The 25,369-nt window shown below is 44.1% G+C and overlaps 1 protein-coding gene across 4 annotated transcripts in view; it reads right to left on the bottom strand.

Annotated features, from left to right (window-relative positions):
• Positions 1-25,369, bottom strand: part of man2a1 (mannosidase, alpha, class 2A, member 1) — a 273,921-nt gene that overhangs the window by 12,608 nt on the left and 235,944 nt on the right. For 2 of the 4 annotated variants that reach the window (XM_078566067.1, XM_078566089.1), the window contains one exon: positions 15,192-15,392. The exons of 1 other annotated variant lie outside the window; for it this stretch is intronic. In XM_078566067.1, the coding sequence (XP_078422193.1) occupies positions 15,192-15,392 (201 nt within the window). The remainder of the gene's footprint in view (positions 1-15,191; positions 15,393-25,369) is intronic. One more of the 4 variants, XM_078566076.1, reaches the window with a different exon arrangement.

Raw genomic sequence — 25,369 nt, 5'->3', positions numbered from 1 at the left:
GTAAAGTGATCTCCATTTACTGTAAATAGATCGGTGGCGATTTTGGGCCAAGGAACTGAAGGAACCTGGTGAGGGTGTAGAGGTTCTCTACGTTGCCATGGCTGGTGGCTCTGGCATGCCCTGCACATGCTCACTAGCTTCTCGATGTCACTGTTGATTCCTGGCCAATAAACCATATAACGTGCCAGTCATCTCGTCCGCTCTATGCCCATATGTCCTTGGTGTAGTTGTGACAATATGTCTTGTTGGAGAGCGTCAGGCACAAGTACTTGTTTCACTTTGAAAATTATACCTCTCGAGATACCGAGTTTGTCTCTGTATGTCCAGAAACATATAAGGTTGGTTGGCACCCCTTTTATCGTGATGGCCCTCCTTCCATGATAGCTTTCCACAGTGCCTTCAGTTGCGGGTCATTGATGTTTCTGATTGAAGTTGGTCACACTTGTGCTGAGAAAAATGCAGAAGATTGATTCTGAGCACATCTTCCACCTCAATGTCCATGCTGTCTACTTATAGATCCAGTGGAATGTCTGCATTCTTGTTCGGATTTGGCAATCTGCTCAGCATGTCCGAGGTGACCATTTTGGTACCAGGTTTGTAGCAGACGTCAAAGTCATACTCCTGTGCTTTTACGAGGAGTTGTTATAGTAGAGGTGGTGCACTTGTCAGTGGTTTGTGCCAGATCATCTCCAGTGGCTTGTAATCAGTTTCTACAGTGAACTGCTTACTGAACAGATAAATGTGGAATCTTGTGACCCCCCAAATACCAGATCGAGTGTCTCATGCTCTATGTCGGAGTAATTGGATTGTGCTTGAGATAGGCTTTTGGATCTGAATGCGACCAGATTGCCATCTTGCATGATGCACACTCCTAGTCCTTTCTGCGAGGCGTCGACTTCCAGGATTGTTCTCTCCCTTGGGTCGTAGTACTGTAGGATGCAGGTATCTGCTGACAACGATTGCGTGACAGGCTCAAACATATGTTGGTGGTCCTCCTGCCACACATATGACACGTCTTTCTTCAGTAGCTCACTCAATGACAATGCTTTATCAGAAAAGTTCATAAAGTTCAGAACTGGACAAGAGCCGACTTCGATGGGGCAAGAATGGAGCTGGGTCAGATAGACTGGAACGACAGATTGGCAGGAGAAACTGTAGCTGAACAGTGGGCTACCTTCAAACAAGAATTGGTTGAGGCACAGTCAAGGTATATTCCATCGAAAGAGGAAGGTAGGACAAACAAATCCAGAGCTCCCTGGATGAAAAAGGAGATTGAAATTAAGATAAGGAAGAGAAAGTGCACCTATGACAGGTGTCAGGTAGAAAATACAATTGAGAACCAAAAGGAATACAGAAGGTTCAGAGGAGAGGTGAAAAAGCATTTTAGAGAAGCGAAGAGGGATCATGAGAAAGACTGGCAGCCAACATAAAGGGGAATCCCAAAGTCTTCTATAGGCATATAAATAGTAAAAGGGTGGTAAAGGGATGAGTAGAGCCAATTAGGGACCTAAAAGGGAATTCACACATGGACGAAGGGGCCATGGCTGAGGTATTAAATGCATACTTTGCATCCGTCTTTACTAAGGAGGTAAATGCTCCCCATGGTGATAGACAAGGCAACTCTGTCACTAGAAGGGTTCAAAATTGATAAGGAGGAAGTGTTGAATAGATTGTCGGTACTTAAAGTTGACAAGACACTGGGACTGGATGAGATGCATCCAAGGATATTGAAGGAAGTGAGACTAGAAATTGCAGGGGCATTGCCCATAATCTTTCAGTCTTCCCTAGACTCCGGGATGGTGCCAGAGGACTGGAGAATTACAAACACTACGTCCTTGTTCAAAATAGGTTGTAAGGATAAGCCCAGAAATTCCAGACCAGTCAGTTTAAATTCAGTGGTGGGCAAGATTCTAGAAACAATTATTCGGGATAGAGTTAGTAGTCACATGGAAAGATATAGGTTGATAAGGAAGAGCCAGCATGGACTTCTAAAGGGGAAATCATGTTTAACTAATTTGCTAGAGTTTTTTGAAGAGGTAACAGAAAAGGTCGATGAGGGTAATGCTGTTGATGTGGTGTACATGGACTTTGAAAAGGCATTTGATACAGTGCCACACAACAGACTTGTGAGAAAAGTTATTGCTCATGGAATAAAAGGGACAGTAGCAACATGTCTGAAAAATGGGAAGCAGAGAGTAATGGTCAATGGGTATTTTTTGGGCTGGAGGAAGGTTTGTAGTGGAGTTCCCCAGGAGTCGGTATTGGGACCCTTGCTTTTCCTGATATATATTAATGATCTAGATCTTGATGTGCAGGGGACAATTTCAAAGTTTGCGAATGAAACAAAGCTTGGGAATGTTGTGAACTGTGAGAGGGACGGTGTGGAATTTCAAGAGGACATAGGCAAGTTGGTGGAGTGGGCAGATAGGTGTCAGATGAAGTTCAATGCTGAGAAGTATGAGGTGATGCATTTTGGTAGGAAGAACATGGACAGACAATATAAAATATGGGGTGAAATTCTGAAGGGGTGCAGGAGCAGAAAGACTTGGGTGCATAGATCATTGAAAGTGTCAGGACAGGTGGAGAGAGCAGTTAATAATACATATAATATCCTGGGCTTTATTAATAGGGGCATAGAGTATAACAGCAGGGATGTTATGCTGGATTTATATAAGACACTTGTTAGACCTCAGCTGGAATATTGTGTACAGTTCTGGCCACCATATTATAGGAAGATGTAAACACATTGGAGAGAGTGCAGAAGAGGTTTACAAGAATGGTTCCAAGGATGAGAAACTTCAATTATGAGGGTAGGTTGGAAAGGTTAGGACTGTCTCCTTGGAGAGAAGGTGGCTAAGAGGAAATTTGATAGAGATGTTCAAAATCATGAGGGGGCTGGACAGAGTAGATAGGGAGAAACTGTTCCTGCTTGTAAAAGGATCAAGAATGAGTGGGTACAGAGTGACTTGCAAAAGAAGCAAGTGTGACATGAGAAAAAACTTTTTCAAACTGTAAGTGGTTCGGATCTGGAATGCACTGCCTGGAAGTGTGGTGGAAGCAGGTTCAGTCGAGCATTCAAGATGATTATTTGAATAGAAACAATGTGCAAGGGCATGGGGAAAAAGCAGAGCAATGGCACTAGGTCATAACGCTCATTTGGAGAGCCAGTGCAGACATGATGGGCCGATTGGCCTCCTTCTGTGCCATTAAGATTCTGTGATTGCATGGTGCCAAGAAGTTCAAAAATCCAAGGCACCTCTGCAGGTGTTCTTTGTTGTGTGGGGTAGGCATGTGTCCAACATCTTCGACTTTGCCTGGATCGGGATGGATTGTGCAGCCTGAATAGACGGAGCTAAAGAAATTGATCCGACTCACATTCACCTGGCACTTCTTGCTGTTGAAGATGAGCCCTCATAGCGAGCAAAGATTTTGATAATGCTCTTTGGTTTTGCCTATCACTGTGATATCAGCGGTGATGCATAAGCATCTGGGCATGCTTTCTGTGGTTCTATCCATATGCTGCTGGAACAGATCTTGACTGAGATAAGCCAAAAGGTAGTCTCTGGAAGCAATATCTTTCAAATGATATTCTTAAGGTGCTGACTTCCTGAGATTCCTTAGTTAAGTGGACCGACCAATAACCATATTTGGCATCCAGCTTGGAGATGAATTTAGCTCCTGCGAACGTTAGATTCAGTTTCTCCAGTGTTGGAATCTTGTCTGGACATCTCTTTAGGGAAAGGTTTAGACGTCTCGGGTCTAAACATACCCTGATTGCACTGTCCTTCTTTCAAACACACGTAATTCAGCTACACTAGTCTGTGTGCTGATGCTACCATTGCATTCCAAGTCATCCTGCTCGCACTTAAGCTTTTCTTGTCTGTGAACACTACTCTTCCTGGGAGGGTCAATTGATGAAATTGCACCTTCTCTGAGGTGCAACACAGCATAACCTTTGAAATTTCCTTTGGTGTCGAACCTGTCTGGGTACAATTGTTGGAGCTCCTGGATCGACTCAATGTGAGAGTTCTTGGTCTCTTCTGCTGCCATTGGTACCTTGGTGATCTCGTGGATAGTAACATGCTGAGATCGTACATACTGGTAGTCCTGACACTGATGGTCTTCTCGTGTTTACCAGGTTGAATATTTGTGGTTTCCACGCCAAACTGCTGTAACTGCATTGCACTGTTAGTGTACCAATGTTAAGTATTGGTGATCCATTATATGTAGCTAATTTGGCAAGTGTCGGTTGTACCATTGATTTCCAACAGTCCAGGTACATGTTCTTCAGGATTTGGACTGGCAGGATATTTGCATTAGTTCCTGCGTCAATCTTGGTCCTGAGATTATGTTTGCCAACTTTCTTTGGGCATATGACGTTTATAGTAGCAAAAGCTTCCAGTGGCCTCACTTCATTGTTTGTCCTCTGTTCGAAAGCTGTTCCATGCTGGGTCTCAACTCGGGTCTGTCTTGCTGTGAACTTCTGTGTCAGCTTGCGTTTGCGCAGAGCCAGATTTCTTGCATAGGCGGGCCCAGTGTCCTTTTTCACTGTGCGCCTTGCACAGATCTTGGAATACAGGGCAGCTTCACAGTGGGTGCAACAAACCGCACTTACCACAGATCTTGCTTGATTTTACGGGCTATCTAGTGTGTTGATACTGTTAGCCGCACCTAATGCTTGCAGATGCTGTTATCTGGCTACAATGATTTCTTATCTCCTGCCATCTTCTAGCAGTGCATCAATGCTGCGACTGTTCTTTTTTTTCCAAGAGGCCTTTTTGGAATGCTTCGATAGGTGTTGAGGCAATCACCAACTCCATTATTTGCTGAGACAATCTGGTCTCTGAGAAGTCGCATTTGTTGCCCTTGCTTCGGCATCTGCTGATGAATTGGTCTATTGATTCCTGTAGCTATTGCCTTTAGGGCATGAATTCTAGGCGATGAATTCTAAAGTTTACTCTTACCTGAAGCTAATTCCCTGGCACTCTCCATATCTTTGTGGGATGTTTCTGGTCCTCTTCAGATAAACTAAATGTACTGACTCTGTGTAACTCCTCGTTATCAATTGCTTCAGTATTTTCATGGCTTGCTCATCCAGTTCTGCAACTGCTCTATGAAGCATAGCTGCATTCTTTGTTTAAAAAGTTTGAATTCAGAAAGGACATTGGAGGCCTTCCAGTTCATGCTGGGGGTTTGGTATCCCCCTTCTGTTGTTCTTTAGCCTGTTTCAAACACTTTTGATATGCAGGAATGTTCTCCTGCTGTTCTATTGCCTTTTCAGACACTATTGATATGCAAGAATGTTTTATGCGCCTCCTGCAGTGTTCCGGCTGTGCTCCCTGTTTTTTGCTTTTTCTTTTGCTTTATAATTTACTTTGTGCCTTCCATGCCTGACTTCAGCACTGTATTTGGTGTGCCTTCTCTATCTTTCATTTTGTATTTAACTCTGTACCTCAGCTCTGTTCTGACTGCCCTTCAATTTAAATAGCATGATCCTGAGGCAATGGGCTGCTTGCCCGGACTTGCCTAGTCCAAAGGAACTCACAGTTTGTGAAGTAAGTGAGCTTTGTTTCTTCCATTTTTGGTGTTTGCTTATGCCTGTTTTCTGTACCATGGGACTTTCTGGAGTGTTTTTTTTAACTCTGTTTGCTGTTTCTCCCCTTGCATCTTTAAGTACGCGTAAGGAAGTGGGCAACTACACCCGAGTGAGGTACTCGAAAGAGTTGCAATCTGTGACTGTTGATAACTCGAAAGAGTTTCATGTCTATTTGTCAGCTGTGGCTCAGTTCATAGCACCCTCGCCTTTGAATCAGAGGGTTGTGGGTTCATGTCCCACTCCCGGAAAACCAAGAACTGTGATTGTACTCGAAAGAGTTGCAATCTGTGACTGTTGATAACCCGAAAGAGTTACACCCGAGTGAGACGGAGACCGAGTGAGTAGCAAATTAGGTTCACATGGCAAATTCTGGTAAGTCTTTTCAGGTTTAAATATAGATTAAGAAACAAGCACTAACATAGAACTAACAACCTTCAAGTTAAGTTACAGCAGCTTGTTAAACAGGGAGCTGCCAGGTAGTGGCAGTTAATTGTGAATCAACTAAAAGCAGCTGGTTGAATTGGTATTAATTAGCTAAACGAAGCTAAACTAGCTATTGACTCATCAGGGGGCCTATAAAAGAGACAGTCTTTTTGAACTGCATGATCAGTAAGAGGTGCACGAATAGACAGGAGACTATGCCTGAGTGAGACGGATACCGAGTGAATAGTGAGTACAGAGTACAGGGTCTGATAATGACCACAAAACCACTGTCAATAATTGTGAAAACCTGCCTGGTTCCCTTTAGGGAAGGAAATCTGCCATCCTTGCCTGGTCTGGCCTACATGTGACTCCAGACCCACGGCAACGTGGTTGATTCTTAACGGCCCTCTGAAGTGGTGTAGCAAGCCACTCAGTTCTTTCAATCCACTGAAATGTCTAAAAGGAATAGAACTGGACGGACCACCTGGCATCAACGTAGGCACCAGAAATGACAACGGCAAACTCAGCCCCATCGATCCTGCAAAGTCCTCCTTACTAACATCTGGAGGATAGTGCCAAAATTGGGAGACTTGTCGCACAGACTGGTCAAGCAACAGCCTGACATAGTCATACTCACGGAATCATACCTTACAGACAATGTCCCAGGCACCACCATCACCTGTCCCACTGGAAGGACAGACCCAGCAGAGGTGGCGGCACAGTGGTATACAATCGAGAGGGAGTCGCTCTCAACTTGAGTCCTCAACTTCCACTCCGGACCTAATTAAGTGTCATGACATCAGGTCAAACATGTGTAAGGAAACCTCCCGCTGATTACCATGGATGGCGTCCCCTCCTCAGCTGATGAATCAGTACTCCTCCATATTGAACACCACTTGGGGGAAGCACAGAGGGTGGCAAGGGTGCAGAATGTACTCTGGGTGGGGGATACAATGTCCATCACCAAGAGTGGCTCAGTAGCACCACTACTGACTGGGCTGGCTGAGTCCTAAAGGACATAGTTGCTAGACTGGGTTGGTGACAGGTGATGAGGGAACCAACAAGAAAGAAAACATACTTGACCTCAACTTTGACAACCTGCCTGCTGCAGATGCATCTATTCATGACAGTATCAGACAGTCCTTAGGGAAATGATGTCCCGTCTTCATACTGAAGATGCCTTCCATCATGTTGTGTGGCACTACCACTGTGCTAAGTGAGATAGATTTAGAACCGATCTAGCAGCTCAAGACTGGGCATCCATGAGGTACTGTGGACCATCAGCAGCAGCAGCAGAATTGTACTCAACCACAATCTGTACCCTCATAGCCTGGCATATCCCCCACTCTACCAAGCTAGGGGATCAACCCTGGTTCAATGAAGAATGCAGGAGGGCATGCCAGGGACAGCATCAGGCATACCTAAAATTGAGGTGTCAATCTGGCGAAGTTACAACACAGGACTACTGCCGTGCCAAACAGCATAAACAGCAATTGATATACAGAGCCAAGTGATTCCACAACCAACCAATCAGATCTAAGGTCTACAGTCCTGCCACCTCAGGTCGTGAATGGTGGTGGGCAATTAAAAAACTCACTGGAGGAGGACACTCAAATATCCCCATCCTCAATGATGAGGGAGCTCAGCACACCACTGCAAAAGATAAGGCTGAAGCACCAAGTGGATGATCCATCTCAGCCTCCTCTGGAGGTCACCAGTATCACAGATGGTAGTCTTCAGCCACACGAGTGCCAGACAAAGAGCATCTCCAACAAGAGAGAATCTAACCATCGTCCCTTGACATTCAATGGCATTACCATTGCTGAATCCCCCAATATCAACATCCTGGCAGTTACCATCAACCAGAAACTGGAATGGACTAGCCATATGAATACTGTGGCTACAAGAACAGGTCAGAGGCTAGGAATCCTGCGACGAGTAACTCACCTCATGACTCCCCAAAGCCTGTCCACTACCTACAAGGCACAAATCAGGAACGTGATAGAATATTCCCTACTTGCCTGGATGAGTGCAGCTCCAACACTCAAGAAGCTTGACACCATCCAGAACAAAGCAACCCGCTTGATTGGCACCCCATCTACAAACATTCACTTTCTCCACCACTGACAAACAGTGGCAGCAGTGTGTACCATCTACAAGATGCACTGCAGCAACTCACCAAGCCTCCTTAGACAGCACCTTCCAAATCCACAACCACTACCATCTAGAAGCACAAGGGCAGCAGACACATGGGAACACCACCCCCTGCAAGCTCCCCTCCAAGCCACTCACCATCCTGACTTGGAAATATATCGCTGTTCCTTCACTGTTGCTGGGTCAAAATCCTGGAACTCTCTCCCTAACAGCACTGTGGGGGTACCTACACCAAAGGGACTGCAGCGTACCAAGAAAGCAGCTCTCCTCCACCTTCTCAAGGGCAATAATTGCTGGCCTAGCCAGCGATGCCCATATCCCATGAATGAAAAAGAAATCAGGTTCACATGAGACGGTGACCAAATGAGTAGCGAATTATATTCATGTGGAAATTCGGTGCATGGGGGAAAGAGGTGTGCATACATAGGAATTATTCTAAGTTAATTAATAAAGTAATTAAATTAAGGTAACTAAACAAGATAAGAGAGCCCATAAAGCAACAGGAGTTTGGAGAGAGAAAGAGCCCACAAAGCAGTGGGGAGAGTCAGGATTTTACAGATAAAATCTAAAAGTGACGTCACAGGAGTCCCGTAAGTTGATTGGTAAGTATAGGCCTTTCTGGACTCAGCACAGAGAAGATGATTGGTGAGTGACAGGTGAGTTATTATATTATATCATACTGTAGTAAACACTTTATGTAAAGATCAAGGTGTGTCAGTGCAGCTTGGCCATGTGGAATGTGCATCCTGCAGTATGTGGGAAGTCATGCAGGCACAAAGTGCCCACAATGACTACGTCTGCAAGAAGTGTCATCAGTTTCAGAAACTTGAACTCCAGGCTGCAGAACTTGAGCGGCAGCTGCAGTCACTGTGGCGCATCTGTAAGGCTGAGGATTATGTGGATAGCATGTTTAGAGGGGTGGTCATACTGCAGCTAAGAAGTATACAGGCTGAGAGGAAATGGGTGACCGCCAGAGTATCTAAGAGAAACAGACAGGTAGTGCAGGAATCCCCTGAGGCTATCTCACTCTCTAACCACTTTTCAATTTTGGATGCTGGTTAATGAGATAGTTCCTCAGAGGACTGTAGCAACGGTCAGGTTTGTGGCACCACAGATGGCTCAGCTGTACGAGAGGGGAGGAGTAAGAGTGGAAGTGCTATAGTGGTAGGGGATTCAATTGTTAGTGGAGCAGACAGGCATTTCTGCGGGAATGGTGCGCTGCCTCCCTGGTGCCAGGGTCAAGAATGTCAGAGTGGCTGCAGGATGTTCTTTTGGGGGAGAGTGAACAGCCAGATGTCATGGTCCACATGGGGACCAATGACATTGGTAGGAAAAGGGATGAGGTCCTGAAGGCAGATTTTAGGGAGTTAGGAAGGGAATTAAAAGGCAGGAGGTCAAGAGCTAATCTCAGGATTACTCCCAGTGCCACATGCTAGTGAACATAAGATTAAGAAGATTAAGCAGTTCAATATATGGCTGAAGAAGTGGAGGAGGAGGGAGGGCTTTAGATTTCTGAGGCATTGGGACCGATTCTGGGGCAGGTGGGACCTGTACAAGAAGGATGGATTACACCTTTCAGGACTGGGACTAATATCCTTGCTGGTGCTGTTGGGGAGGTTTAAAATAGATTGGCAGGGGGATGGGAACCTGAGGGAAAATTCAGATTGGAGAGGAGAGGAACAGACAGTGGAAGTACAGAAGTATTAACTGATAAGGAGGATATATCAGAGTAGTATCAAGGTAGATAGAATACTTGGAGAGTTTGATAGAATTGGTGTAGGCAATAGTAAATCATTAGATGGGGCCAGAGTAAGGGGGAAAGTAAAAAAAGCCTAAATCAGGGCTAATGTGCATGTATGTGAATGCACAGAGTGTGGTTAATAAGATTGGTGAACCACAGGCACAGGTTGTCAAATGGAATTATGATATTATTGCAATAACAGAGACCTGGCTCAAAGAAGGGCAGGACTGGGCATTAAATACTCCTGCGTATAAGGTGTTTAGAAGAGACAGGAAAGGAAGAAAATGGGTGGGGAAGTGGTAGTATTGATTAAAGATTGCATTACAGTACTAAAGAGAGAGGATGTTCCAGAGGGGTCAAAGACAGACTCTCTCTGGCTAGAGGTAAGGAATGAATAAGGTGCAACAACATTGATCAGGAAAGTATATAGACCACCAACTCGTGGGAGGGAGGTAGAGAAACAAATTTGCAAAGAAATTATAGAGAGGTGCACAAATTATATAGTATTTATAGTGGGAACTTCAATTATGCAAATATAGACTGAGATAGGAATAATACAAAGGGACAAGAGGGGCAAGAGTTTCTGGAATGTGTTCAAGATAATTTTCTCCAGCAGTATGTTTCCGGTCCAACGAGAGGGAAGGCACTGTTGGATCTGGTTCTGGGGAATGAGTTGGCACAAGTGGATCAAATATCATGGGACAGCAATTAAGGGACAGTGACTATTGAATCATAAGGTTTAGATTGGCCATGGAAAAAGACAAGGAACAATCTAGAGCAGGGATGACTCATTGGGGGAAAGCCAACTTCGATGAGATGAGAATGCGCCTGAGTCGTGTGAGTTGGAATCAAATGTTGACAGAAATGACTGGCTGAAAAATGGGCTACTGTCAAAAAAAATATTGCAGGCAATAACAAGGTATATTCCCTTTGAGGGGTGAGGTAAGACAAATAAATCTAGAATGCCCAGGCTGATGAGAGAGATAATTGTGAAGATGAAAAGGAAGAAGTGTGCATACGACAGATGTCAGGTAGAAATACAATGGAGAATCAGGCTGAATATAGAAGGACTGGAGAGGCAGTGAAAAAACTAATAAGAAAAGCAAGGGAAGAGCATGAAAAGAGACTGGCAGCGAATATGAAAGTGAATCCCAAGGAGTTCTACAAGCATTTAAATAATAAAAGGGTGGTAAAAGAAAGAGTAGGGCCAATTTGAAATATGATTGCACAATGTTCAGCACCATTAGTGACTCCTCAGATACTGAAGCAGTCCATGTCCAACTGCAGCAAGACCTGGACAACATCTAAGCTTGGGCTGACAAGTAGCAAGTAACATTCGCGCCACACAAGTGCCAGGCAATGACCATCTCCAATAAGAAAGAATCCAACCATCGACCCTTGATGTTCAATGGCATTACCATCACTGAATCCCCCGTTATCAACATCCAGGGGGTTACCATTGACCAGAAACTGAACTGGACTAGCCATATAAATACTGTGGCTACTCGGGCAGGTCAGAGGCTAGGAATTGTGCGACGAGTAACTCAACTCCTGACTACCCAAAGCCTGTCCACCATCTAGAAGACACAAGTCAGGAGTGTGATGGAATACTCCCCACTTGCCTGGATGAGCGCAGCTCCCACAACATGCATGAAGCTTGATACCGTCCAGGACAAAGCAGCCTGCTTGATTGGCACCACATCCATAAACATTCAGTCCTTCCACCACTGATGCACAGTAGCACCAGTGTATACCATCTACAAGGTGCATTGCAGGAATTCACCAAGGCTCCTTCGACAGCACTTTCCAAATCCACGACCACTACACTAGAAGGACAAGGGCAGTAGCTAGATGGGAACACCACCATCTGGAAATTCCCCTCCGAGTCACTCACCATTCTGACTTGGAAATATATCGCTGTTCCTTCACTGTTGCTGGGTCAAAATCCTGGAACTCCCTTCCTAACAGCACTCTGGGTTTACCTATGCCACATGGACTGCAGCAGTTCAAGAAGGCAGCTGACCACCACCTTCTCAAGGACAACTAAGGATGGGCATTAAACGCTGGCCCAGCCAGCGAAGCCCACACCTTGTGGATAAATTAAAAAATAATAATTTGGGATAAAAAAGGGGACTTTCACGTGGAGGCAGGAGAAAAAGCAAAGGTATTAAATGAGTACTTTTGCATCTGTCTTTACAAAGGAAGAAGATGCTACCTAGGCCGAGATTAGATAGGAGGTAACCAGTACATGGAAAGAATTTCAGTTAAGAAGGAGGAAGTGTTAGAAAGTCTATCTTTACTTAAAATTGATAAGGTACCAGGACCAGATGAGATATATCCAAGAGTAACTGAGGGAAGTGAGAGTGGATATTGGAGAGGCACTAATGATAATCTTCCAGTGTCCTTAGATGCAGGGGTGGTGCCAGAGTACTGGGGAATTGTGAATGTTACACCCTTGTTCAAAAGCCGGCAACTACAGACCAGTCAGTTTGATTTCAGTGGTCAGGAAACTCCTGGAAACTATAGTTCGGGACAAAATCAATGGTCACTTAGACAAGTGCAGGATAATTAAGGAAATCCAGCATGGATTCATTAAGGGAAAATCATGTTTAACTAACTTGCTGGAGGTTTTTGAGGAGGTAACAGAGAAGCTTGATAAGGGCAACGCTGTTGATGCTGTGTATATGGATTTTCAAAAGGCATTTGATACAATGCCACACAACAGACTTGCACACAAAATTCTAGCTCATGGATTAAAAGGGAGAGTAGGCACTTGGATAAGAAATTGGCTAAGTGATGGGATGCAAAGAGTAGTAGTTAATGGATGTTCTTCAAATTGGAGGAAGGTTTGTAGTGGAGTTCCCCAGGGGTCAGTGCTGGGATCCTTGCTCTTCTTGATATATATTAATGATCTAAACTGTGGTGTTCAGGGCATGATTTCAAAATTTGCAGGTGATACGAAGATTGGAAACGTTGTCAACTGTGAAGAGGATAGTCTTGAATTTCAAAAGGATGTAGACATATTAGTGGATTGGGCAGACAAGTGGCAGATTAAGTTCAACGCAGAGAAATGTGAGGTGATTCATTTTGGAAGAAGAACATGGAGAGATAGTATAAAATAAAGGGTGAAATTTTAAAAGAGGTGCAGGAACAGAGGGACCTCGATGTATATATAGATAAGTCATTGAAGATATCAGGGCGTGTTGAAAGAACAGTTACTAAAGCATGGTGGGATTTGAACCCAGATCTCCAGAGCATTACCTGGGTCTCTAGATTAGTAGTCCAGTAACAATACCACTACACCAGGGATGAAGAACTGTAGCTATGAGGATTGATTGGAGAGGTTAGGACTGTTTTCCTTGGAGAAAAGAGGTTGAGAGGAGACTCATTAGAGGTATTCAAGATCCTGAGGGGTATGGACAGAGTAAATAGTGAGAAACTGTTCCCACTTAAGGGAGCAGCAAGAAATAGAGGACAGAGATTCAAAATAATTGGCAAAAGGAGTAAAAGTGATGTGAGGAAAATTTTTTTCACCCAGAGGGTGGTTGGAGTCTTGGAACAAACTTCCCAAGAGGATGGTGGAGGCAGTTTTGATGGAGGTATTCAAAAGGGAATTGGATGGCTATCTGGAAGGAAAGAATGTGCAAGGTTAAGGAGATAAGGCAGGGGTGTGGGACTAGGTAGAATGGCCTCCTTCTGGACTGTAAAGATTCTGTGATTTTTCAAGCTTGTATCCTTTGTTTTGCTTTTTCACTCCAAAGAGAACAATCGCTGCTGTACACCATGTAGTGATATATTTGTGATATCTATATGTAACACAAATGAGGTACATGGGTTCTGTTTGCTTGAGGATCTCTGGTGGGATTTATTTACTGCTAAATCAGTACAAGCAGTCGAGCAATATCTAGATACATCCTGTTGCCCGGGGTACTACAGTGCAGAGAGCAATCTCTAGACACATCCTGTTGTCTAGGGTGCTACAGTGCAGAGGAGAGACCCTGGTTCCTGGTCACATGATGGCATTCAGGTTCTTGGCTCATCAGCATGTTGAGCTTCTTAAAGGGACATCACTCTTAACAACAGAGTTCTCCACTATTGTGAATAATTCACTCAAGCCTACCTTCTCTGGTCAATATACACGTGGGGATTTGTACAGCTCCATGTGCTATAAGATTGGCCTTATCAGAATCTTGTAAAAGAGCCCTAGCCATCTGCGCACCTTGAAAACTTGGTGCAGAAATATAGTGCATCAAAACCAGCCTGCAGGGCAATGGCTACCCTGATCAGATCATTATTTGCTGTGTATTGTGCAAACTCACAAAGGGGCCAAAGGCTGCCACCTTCGGACCTGAAAAGTGCCTTATTCTACCTCAAATTAGCCTGGAAAGGTAAAGTATCTCAAAAATTTGAAAAACTGGTTAAACAAGTCATTTTATGCTGCTACTATGCAGTAGTGACGTGAGTGGTATTTTCCACTGAAGGATGCTGGCATCAGTCCAAAATGACATTCTGCCTACCACACTATTGAACAACAACATGTATGAATTTTAGTGCCAGTGCAATGCCAGGTACGTAAGCCATAAATCCCAACGATTGACTAATCAAATAAAACAGTATGCTCCTTCAGTTGTTCGTAATACGTATAATACAGACCTTAGTCAACCAATACGTGCTTACAAAAACCAAAACAAAACATCTACAGTTAGATGTAATTCTATTATTGGCAGTACTTGCTGAACAATCCTAAGTGCTCTAATAGCTACACTAACAACCAATATAAAGGTAATTAGTCAAGCTCCTAATGTGGCTCATTTATGCTTCCTTGAAGCAACATACATTTATGCGCAGGGACTTGTTCTCTGCAAACAAAATGACTATGTTCAAGCATTGATCCTGTTTTGAATTACTTGGGAGCTTGGGGAGCCTACAATTCCCTGTTGCTTTCTCCATGGCAATACCTTGGCCAATCAGAGTCGACTTGCCAACCAATCCGCATCCTTTCCTCTTTTAATATTAATGGTTGTACTCTTTGAAGTTTGGCATTCCTGCATTTGTCTTGATGAATGCAAAATGAAAAGCTTCAACAACGTCTCTCTTTTCAGCAATTTTCAAGTTCTGTACTACCAAGTGACTGTTTGACATTTTCCAATGTTAAATGTGCCATATAATACAGGTTTTTCCTGCTGTCGCAGTTTATTTACAATGTATCATATATATAATGATTTATGTTTCAAATGTTGTCAGTGCTTAGAATTATATCAAAAATTTTGGCCTTACCTTTCCTTCTATTGTTCTCAGGTTAAGTATGTGCATATCACATGGCATGGATGACATAAGAGGACTGTATAGGTTCAATAATGGAGGAATTCCATCTACATTTGGGTTCATAACCATTGGAATGACTGGGTGATTCAGGTTGGAATTTATTTTGTGACTCAACAAAGAGGGATAATTCACTGCCTTATTACCTTCATCCTGCTTAAAAAAAAGAAATACATAGTATGAATAAATAAAGTATGGACCTCTATCTCAACAAGCAAAAAGAGGAATATCAATGTACTTACATATATGTAAAGAACATTTGCTTGGAATTTTAAGGAGGTTCTCTGGTGGGAGATCTGAAAAAATATTTAGACAATCCATGCAAATGTCTGGAAAGGTATTTATACCATTTTCAATGGGTCCCACCTACCTGCTGCGAAGGTACTCAAAGGAATCAGAAATTCAAGTGGAAATAAATTGTAGCTACTATCAAAAGGGTAGTTAAACCAAAGCAGAAACCAACAATCTTACATAGTATAGATATATTGGGTTAAATTAAGATTCTTAAGCTGTTCTGTTACTTACATTGGTTTGCATATTTTTGTTCATTGCGCTATTATTTTATGAGGCATTTAAAGAAGAGGACTTATTGTGTTAATTGAAAATTAGATAATGGAATTTAAAACAGAGAAAAAGGAAAAGTGCAATTGCTGAAGTTTTTTAATTAAATTAGAAAATACTGGAAATACACAATTAGTCAGCATCTTAAATAAAAACAAGGGATCATTTTTAAAGATAAAATCTTATTTTTTCAAACTTTGAGAGGGAATAAGATTGGTGGAAGGAGCAGAATTATCTTTTCCCACTTCATATGTTCTTGTGTTCACTAAACTTAGCCCTGTAATGGGCACCCCAACTGAATGCAAGACTTAAACCGTATGTAAAAATAGCTTTAACAGATTGAATGAAATATAAAGATAGTGAGAAGCATAAAGGTACACCTTTCGCATTGGTGATTAAGTATAGTTGAAATCATCCAAGGCTGACACGGTGGAACCTGTGCCTCTCCACATCTCCCTCCAGAATGTTTGTTCACTTGTAAATAAGGCCCTTGCTTATCATGAATGATTGCACAGTATCATGAACTTAATGGGAACCTGGCTGAAGGGTGATGACACCTTCCATACAAGATGTCTTCCCACCTGGCTATACATTCTTCAACTTGCTCCTCCCAGTCTGTCACAGTGGCAGTGTAGCACTTGTCACGAAATCACACCTTGGTATGTCCTTCATTCTTCTGGCACTTTCTTCTCCTTCCAGCATCTCACACTGTTCCACCTCTCACCTCACATTTAAAGTCCTCATTCTCTCTTGCCCAGTCAAGTGCCATAAAAATTTTCTCACCAAGGGATCATCAATGTTTTCCTTGCTCAGTCTCTGCACCAAGTGACTTTTCATCCTCAGTGATTTCAACCTCCATAATTGGGTCATAATCCTGGATCCAGGAACAGTACAGCATCTCCAGCATTGGTTTCTCTTCATTACCCTATACCATGATCCCTGCTGTTGTACCTTGGCTCCTTCTTTTCCTCATATTCCTCATAAAAGGGATGTAACCGGACGGACCACTCGGCATTGACCTAGGCATTGAAAACAACAGCAAACCCAGCCCTCTTGACATTGAAAAGTCCTCCTTGTGCTGAAGGCTTGCGCTGAAATTGGGAGTGCTGTCTCACAGGCTAGTCAAGCAACAGCCTGACATTGTCATACTCACAGAGTCATACCTTATAGATCACGTCCCAGACACCGCCATCACAATCCGTGGGTATGTCCTGTCTCACCGGCAGGATAGACCCAGCAGAGGTGGCGGCCTAGTGGTAAACAGTTTGGTGGGAGTTGGCCTGGGAATCCTGAACACTGACTCTGGCCCCCATGAAGCCTCATGGCATCAGGTCAAACATGGGCAAGGAAACCTCCTGCTGATTACCACGTACCTGCCCCACCCCCTCAGCTGATGAATCAGTACTCCTCCATGTTGAACACCACTTGGAGGAAGTACCGAGGGTGGCATGGGCACAGAATGTACTCTGGGTGGGGGACTTCACTGTTCATCACTAAGAGTGGCTTGGTAGCATCACCACAGACTGGGCTGGCTGAGTTGTAAAAGACATAGCTGCTAGATTAGGTCTGCGGCAAGTGGTGAGGGAACCAACAAGAGGGAAAAACATACTTGACCTCATCCTCACCAACCTGCCTGCCGCAGATGCATCTGTCCATGACAGTATCGGTAGGAGTGACCACCGCACAGACCTTATGGAGACGAAGTCCCGTTTTCACATTGCGCATACCTTCCATTGTGTTGTGTGGCACTACCACTGTGGTAAATGGGCTAGATTTCGAACAGATCTAGCAACTCAAGACTGGGCATCCATGAGGCACTCTGGGCCCTCAGCAGTGCAGAATTGTACTCAACCACAATCTGTAAAGTCATGGCCTGGCATGTCCCCTACTCTACCATTACCACCACGCCAGGGGGTCAACCCTGGTTTAATGAAGAGTGCGGGAGGGCATGCTAGGAGCAGCCCCAGGCATACCTAAAGATGAGGTGTGAACCTGGTGAAGCTACGACACAGGACTACTTGCATGCCAAACAGCATAAGCAGCAAGAGATAGACAGAGCTATGGGATTCCACAACCAACCGATCATATCTAAGATCTGCAGTCCTGCCACATCCAGTTGTGAATGATGGTGGACAATTAAACATCTCACAGGAGGAGGCAGCTCCACAAATATCCCCATCCTCAATGATGGGGGAGGCCAGCACATCAGTGCAAAGGATAAGGCTGAAGCATTCACAACCATCTTCAGCCAGAAGTGCTGAGTAGATGATTCATCTTTGGCCTCCTCCAGAGGTCCCTAACATCACAGATGCCAGTCTTCAACCAATTTGATTCACCCCACGTGATATCAAGAAACAGATGAAGGCACTGGATAATGCAAAGGCTATGGGCCCTTACAATATTCTGGCAATAGTACTGAAGACTTGTGCTCCAGAACTTGCTGCGCCCCTAGCCGAGCTGTTCCAGTACAGCTATAACAATGGTTGTATATGGAAAATTGCCAAGGTATGTCCTGTGGACAAAATGCAGGACAAATCCAACACAGCCAATTACCGCTCTAACAGTCTACTTTCGATCATCAATAAAGTGATGGAAGGGGTCATCAACAGTGCTATCAAGCAGCACTTGCTTAACAATATCCTGCTCACTGACGTTCAGTTTGGGTTCCACCAGGACCACTCAGCCCCTGACCTCATTACATAAGAACATAAGAAATAGGAGCAGGAGCACACCATTCAGCCCCTCAAGCCTGCCCCAGGTCTCAACTCCTCTTTTGTGCCAGCTCCTCACAGCCCTCAACTCCCTGATATTTCAAGAATCTATCTGCCTCCTCTTTAAATATTTAGTGATCTAGCCTCCATAACACTCTGGGGTAGAGAATTCCAGACATTCACTACCCTTTGAGAAGAAATTCCTTCACATCTCAGTTTTAAATGAGTGTCCCTTTATTCTGTAACTACGTCCCCTAGTTTGAGATTTCCCCACTAGCGAAACATCTTCTCAACCTCTACCCTGTCAAGCCCCCTCAGAATCTTGTTCGTTTCAATAAGATCACCCCTCATTCTTCTAAACTTTAATGAATAAAGGCCTAACCTGTTTAGCCGTTCTTGATAAGTCACCCCCTTCATCCCAGGAATCAGCCTAGTGAATATATTTTGAACTGCCTCCAATGCCAGTCTATTCTTTCTTAAATACAGGGACTAAAACTACAGAGTACTCCAGGTGTGGCCTCACCAACATCCTGTAAAGTTGTAACAAGACTTCCCTATTTTTAAGCTCAAACCCCCAAGCAATACAGGCCAAAATTCCATTTGCCTTCTTAATTACTTATTGCACCTGCATGTTAACTTTTTGTGTTTCATGCACAAGAACACCCAGATCCCTCTGTGCTACACTTTTTTGGATTATCTCTCCATGTAAATAATAGTCTGCCTTTTGATTCTTCCTACCAAAGTGCATGACCTCACACTTTCCTACATTAAACTTCATCTGCCAAGTTTTTGCCCACTCACTCAACCTATCTATACCCCCTTGTAGATTCCTTATGTCTTCATCATAGCATGCCCTCCCACCTATTTTTGTATCATCAGCAAATTTGGATACATTATACTCTGCCCCTTACTCCAAGTCATTAATATAGATCGTAAATAATTGAGGCTCTAGGACTGATCCTTGTGGCACTCTACTAGTTACGTCTTTCCAACCTGAAAAAGACCCATTAATCCCGACTCCCTGTCTTCCGTGTGTTAACCAATCCTCAATCCAGGCTAATACATTACCCCCAATACCCTGAGCTCCTATCTTGTGCAATAACCTTTTATGTGGCGCCTTATTGAATGCCTCCTGGAAATTCAAATGCACTACATCTACCAGTTTCCCTTTATCAAATCTGCTTGTTATATCCTCAAAGAACTCTAGCAAATTTGTCCAACATGATTTCCCGACTCTGTTTGATTGCATTAAGCTCTTCAAAATGTCCTGCTATTTCTTCCTTTATAATGGACTCTAGCATTTTCCCAATGACAGATGTTAGGCTGACTGGCCTATAGTTTCCTGCTTTTTGCCTCCTTCCTTTTTTGAACAGAGGCACCACATTAGCGGTCTTCCAATCCGTGGGGACCCTCCAAGTGATTTGTCTGCCTTTAGTCCCATTAGTTTGTCAGATACTTTGTCCCTCGTGATAGAGACTGTTACAAGATTTTTCCTCCATTAGCTCCTTGCTTATCTGATATCTTTGGGATGTTTATAGTGTCTTCCACCGTGAAGACCGATGCAAAATATTGGTTTAAATTATCTGCCATTCCCTTGTTCCCTGTTATCAATTCTCCAGTCGCATCCTCCAAAGGTCCCACGCTCACTTTAGCTACTCTCTTTTTTTTAAATATATCCGTAGAAGCTCTTGCTGTTTGTTTTTATATTTCTTGCCAATTTACTTTCATAATAAATTTTCTGCCTTGTTATTGGCTTTTTAGTCATCCGCTGCTGGTTCCTAAAATATTCCCAATTCTTTGGCTTACCACTAGTTTTCGCCACTTTGAATGCCTTAGTTTTTGCCAATCTGATTTGTCCAGTCAATGTGCAGATTAAAATCACCCATGACAATTGTAGCACCCTTCTTATATGCCTCCATTATTTCCTGATTTATACTTTGTCCCACAGTGAAGTAACTCTTCGGGGGCCTATAGACGACTCCCATCCATGACTTCTTTCACTTGCTATTCCTTATTTCCAACCAAACTGATTCCACACCACAATCTATTGCACCTATATCACTACTCACCACCGCACTGATACCTTCCTTTATTAACAAAGCTACCCCACATCTTTTCCTTTTTGCCTATTCTTCCGGAACGTCGAATACCCTTGAATATTGAGTTCCCAGTCTTGGTCGCCCTGCAACCATATTTCTGTAATAGCTATGAAGACATATTCACTTATTTCTATTTGTGCCATCAACTCATCTATCTTGTTACAAATGCTGCATGCATTCAGATAAAGACTTTTAACCATTATTGCTCATTTGGGTTCTGATTTCTGCTGCACTCTTCTGCTTATATTTTCTGCCCCTTCCTGTCACACTTTATCTCTTCATCTCTTCACTACCCTGCACCTCTGCTCTCTGGTTTCTTTGGTCCCAGCATGGTTCAAATGAAGCCCATCCCAACAGAACAGCTCTCTCCTTCTCCGGTACTGGTGCCAGTGCCCCATGAATTGGAACCCATTTCTCCCACACCAATCTTTGAGCCATGCATTTACCTCTCTAATCTTATTTACCCAACACCAATTTGCACGTGGCTCGGGTGGTAATCCGGAGATTATTACCTTTGTGGTTCTGCTTTTTAATTTAGCCCTGAGCTGCTCGTAGTCCATCAGCAAAACTGATTTCCTAGTCCTACCTAGGTCATTGGTACCTACCTGGACCATGACAACTGGATCCTTCGCCTCCCACTCCAAGTTCCTCTCCATCCCAGAAGAGAAGTCCTTAACCTTGGCACCAGGTAGGCAACACAGCCTTCGGGACTCTCTTGTCTTTGCTGCAGAGAACAGTACTATACCCCTAACTATGCTATCCCCTATTACTACTACATTTCTCTTTGCTCCCCCAACTTGAAAGGCGTTCTGTGCCATGGTGCTTTGTTCCGTTTGCTCATCCTCCCTGGTGTCTGTGCCCTTGTCCACCAGGAGCAAGCCTTGGTCTAAACATGGACAAAAGAGCTGAACTCCAGAGCTGAGGTGAGAGTGACTGCTCTTGACATCAAGGCAGCATTTTACTGAGTCTGGTATCAAGGAACCCTAGTAAAACTGGAGTCAATAGGAATCGGGGGGGAAACTCTCTGCTGGTTGGAGTCATACCTCACACAAAGGAGGATGGTTGTGGTTGTGGGTGGCCAATCATCTCAGTTCCAGGGCATCACTGCAGGATAGTGTCCTAGGTCCAATTAGGGTCAGTGTGGTGTTGAGCAGAGGCATGTGTGGACCTAAGCATGAAGACAGCTCCTAGCTTGTACCCTTTATTGTACATATGTAAATTGTTTGAGTAATTAATAAAGGCTTACCGTTAACCTACGGAAGACTACAGAGACTTCTTTAAGACATACTGATCTGTAACCAACACCCTCCCAACACCTTCTAGCATGCTAAAGACAGCCAAGCAATCTCAGAACTACAGATCAGATCAAAATATGTCAGTCCTGCCACATTAATTCATGAATGGTGGTGGATAATTAAACATCTAACCAGAGGAGGAGGCTCCAAGAACTTCCCGATCCTCAGTAATGGGGGGCCCAGCACATCAGTGCACTTGACAAGGCTGAAGCATTTAAAACCATCTTCAGGCAGAAATACAAAGCAGATGAGCTGAATAAACTTGATGGCAGACGGCTCACAACACCCCCACAACCCTCCCACAGAAGCAAAGCTGACCCGCTCCAGGCCAGCCCGCACCACAGTCAGAATGTGCTGCAGGTGAGCTTAACAAGGGCAATGTGGGACTTCCGTCCCTCACTGGGGAGATGTCCCACCCTCTGAATTGACTTGTCAGATTGGCCGGCAGCTCCACCAATCCTGCCTTGTGCCAATAACATGTTAATTGCCACTGCCGGGATGACAATAAGAGGAGTAAGAAGGCCCCAAAGCTGGCAAGACCGGGGCCATGGCAGGGTGGGTTTCGGCAGATTAAGGAGGGGTGAGTGGGTTGATGTTGGGTTTAAGTTTGAGGGGAGTTAGGAAGAATGGAGGGTTCCATTTTTCGGGGGGGGGCTGCCTCCTGATCTGCAGAGGCAGCCTTGAAGATCGATCCCTCCCTTTCCTTCCTGCCCTTTGAAGAATGGAGTTAAAAAAATTGGGCTGCTCGCTCCTGCCCAGCTGCCCATGCCAAACATTTTATGGCATGGCCAGCATATTATCAGGGTCAACTGATTTGGTTAGAAGCCTAGTTGACCCTTGACTATCAATTCAAATATGGCGGGTGGGCCGCCAATTTCAGCACCCGCCCACCTCTGTAATATGGGGATGAGTTCAGGGGTGGTTGGGAAGGTGGTAGAGTGAGCACCTGCCTTATTTTACATGTACCCCCACCAGAAACATGCCTGGTTGTAGCACGTAAAATGCAGTCTGATGATCCTCTTAGCCTCCACCTGAGGTTCCCCCCAAATCATTCACTCCATGTGATATGAAATATTGGTTGAAGGCAGTGGATACAGCAAAGGCTATGGGCCCTGACTGTATCATGGCTGTTGTCCTGAAGGCTTATGCTCCAGAACTAGCCATGCCTTTGGCCAAGCTGTTCCAGTACAGCTACAACACAGGCATCTAACCAGCAATGTGGAAAATTCCCATGGTATGCCCTATCGACAAAAAGTAGGACCCATCCAATCCAGCAGATTACCGCCCCATCAGTCTACTCTCAATCATAAGCAAAGTGATGGAAGGTGTCATCGACTCTGCTATAAAACAGCACTTATTCAACAATACTAACCTGCTCATCATTGCTCATTTTGGTTCTGCCAGGGCCATTCAGCTTCTGAGCTCATTACAGCCTTGGTCTAAACATAGGCAGCAGAGCTGAACGCAAGAGGTGAGGTGAGAGTGACTGCACTTGACGTCAAGGCAGCACTTAACCCAGTGTAGCATCAAAAAACCTTAGAAAAGTTGAAGTCAGTGGAATTGGGGGGGACCCTCTCTGCTAACAAGAATCATACTGAGCACAAATGAAGATGCTGTGGTTTTTGGAGGCCAATCATTTTAGTCCAAGGACTGCAGGAGTTCCTCAGGATAGTGTCCTAGGACCAACCATCTTCAGTTTTGAATATCGCTGAAAAAAGACATATGTTGAAGCTTTTCATCTTACACTCATCAGGACATTCGTAAGAATACCAAATGTAAAATGAACTACAATTTGTACTTCATGAGAAGAGTGTGCTGATTGGTTGGCAACTGCCAATACTCAGGCTTAGGTTGATAAGTGGAAAGTAACATTTGTGCCACATAAGTGCCAGGCAACGGCCATTTCCAACAAGAAAGGATCTAACCATCTTGCCCTGAATTTAAAGGCATTACCATCGCTGAATCCCCTACCATCAACATCTTGTGGGATGTTACCATTGATCAGAAATTTAACCGAACCAGCCATATAAATATCATGGCTACAAGAGCAGGTCTGGCGCTGTGAATTCTGCAGCAAGTAACTCATTTCCTGACTTCTCGAAGCCTGCCCACCATCTACAAGGCACAAGTCAGAAGTGTGATGGAATACTCTCCAACTGTGTGAATGAGTGTAGCTCCAACTCAAGAATCTTGACACCATCCAGGACAAAGCAGCACACTTGATTGGCATCCCAACCGCAACTGGTGCACAGTGGTGGTGGTAAGTACAAAGTACTAGATGCACTGCAGCAACCTGCCCAGACTCCTTTTGCTAGCACCTTCCAAACCTTTGTCATCAAAAAGAACAAGGGCAGCAGATGCTTGAGAACACCACCACCTAGAAGATCCTGTCCAAGTCACACGCCATCCTGACTTGGAACTAATTATCATTCCTTCACTGTCACTGTGTCAAAATCCTGGAACACCCTCCCTAATAGGACTATAGGTGTACCTACAGCACATGGAATGCGGCAGTTTAAGAAGGCGGCTCAATGCCACCTTTTCAAGCGCAATTAGGGATGGGCAAAAAACGCTAGCCTTTCCAGAGATGTTCATATCCCAAGAATGAATAGAAAACAGATTTGTGCCCACCTCTTTTGCAACTTCCTGTCTGAATCCTTTCAATCAGTTCTGACACCCTAACAGTGTAAAAATGGTACTAATCAAAATTATGAATGACATTCTCTGCAAGGTGAAAAAGGTGCATTATTCCTCCTTCTTCAGCTGACCTTTGCAGCCTTCAACATGCACAACCACATCATCCTCTTTTTTTCTGTGTCGGCCAATTTTGAAGTGTATTCTCCTTCCACCCCTACAATAACTCATCCCTGGAATCACCAATAATCCAGCTTAGGCCTCTTCCTCTTAACTTTCTACGTGCTACATATTGGCACCATTATTGTAGATATGGCTTCAAGTTAAGAGTGCAGAATTAGAAAAAAATACCTTGCATTTATATGGTGTCTCTCATGACTCCAGGACATCACAAAGAAATTCTCAACTAATGGAGTACTTCTGAATGCAGTCACTGCTGTACAGTGGGGAAATGGCAACCAATTTGTGCACAGCAAGGTCCCACAAAGAGCAATGAGATTGATGATCTGTTTTTGATTATCTGTTTTTGTCATGTTTGTTGAGGAATAAATATTGGCCAGTACACTGGAAGGATCCCCTGCCCTCCTTCCAAAAGGACTGTAAGTCCTTTTACATTCACCTGAAGGATAACATCTCTGAGGCAGCACTCCCTCATTATTTCACTCAAATAGTCTAGATAATCTCTGTAGCCAGGTTTGAATCCATGACGGTCCCACAAGTACTACTACTGGGCTCAAGCTAACAAATAGAACATAATGGCCCTGAAATTCCCACTGTGACCTTAGTGGTATTTTTGGAGTGGAACAGAACTTCCAACTGCCTGCAGCCAATGT

Source organism: Cetorhinus maximus, chromosome 2 (genome assembly GCF_964194155.1).
Source record: "Cetorhinus maximus chromosome 2, sCetMax3.hap1.1, whole genome shotgun sequence".
NCBI lineage: Eukaryota > Metazoa > Chordata > Chondrichthyes > Lamniformes > Cetorhinidae > Cetorhinus > Cetorhinus maximus.
Note: the sequence above shows the minus strand (reverse complement) of the source record. Positions and strands in the feature narration are given on the sequence as shown.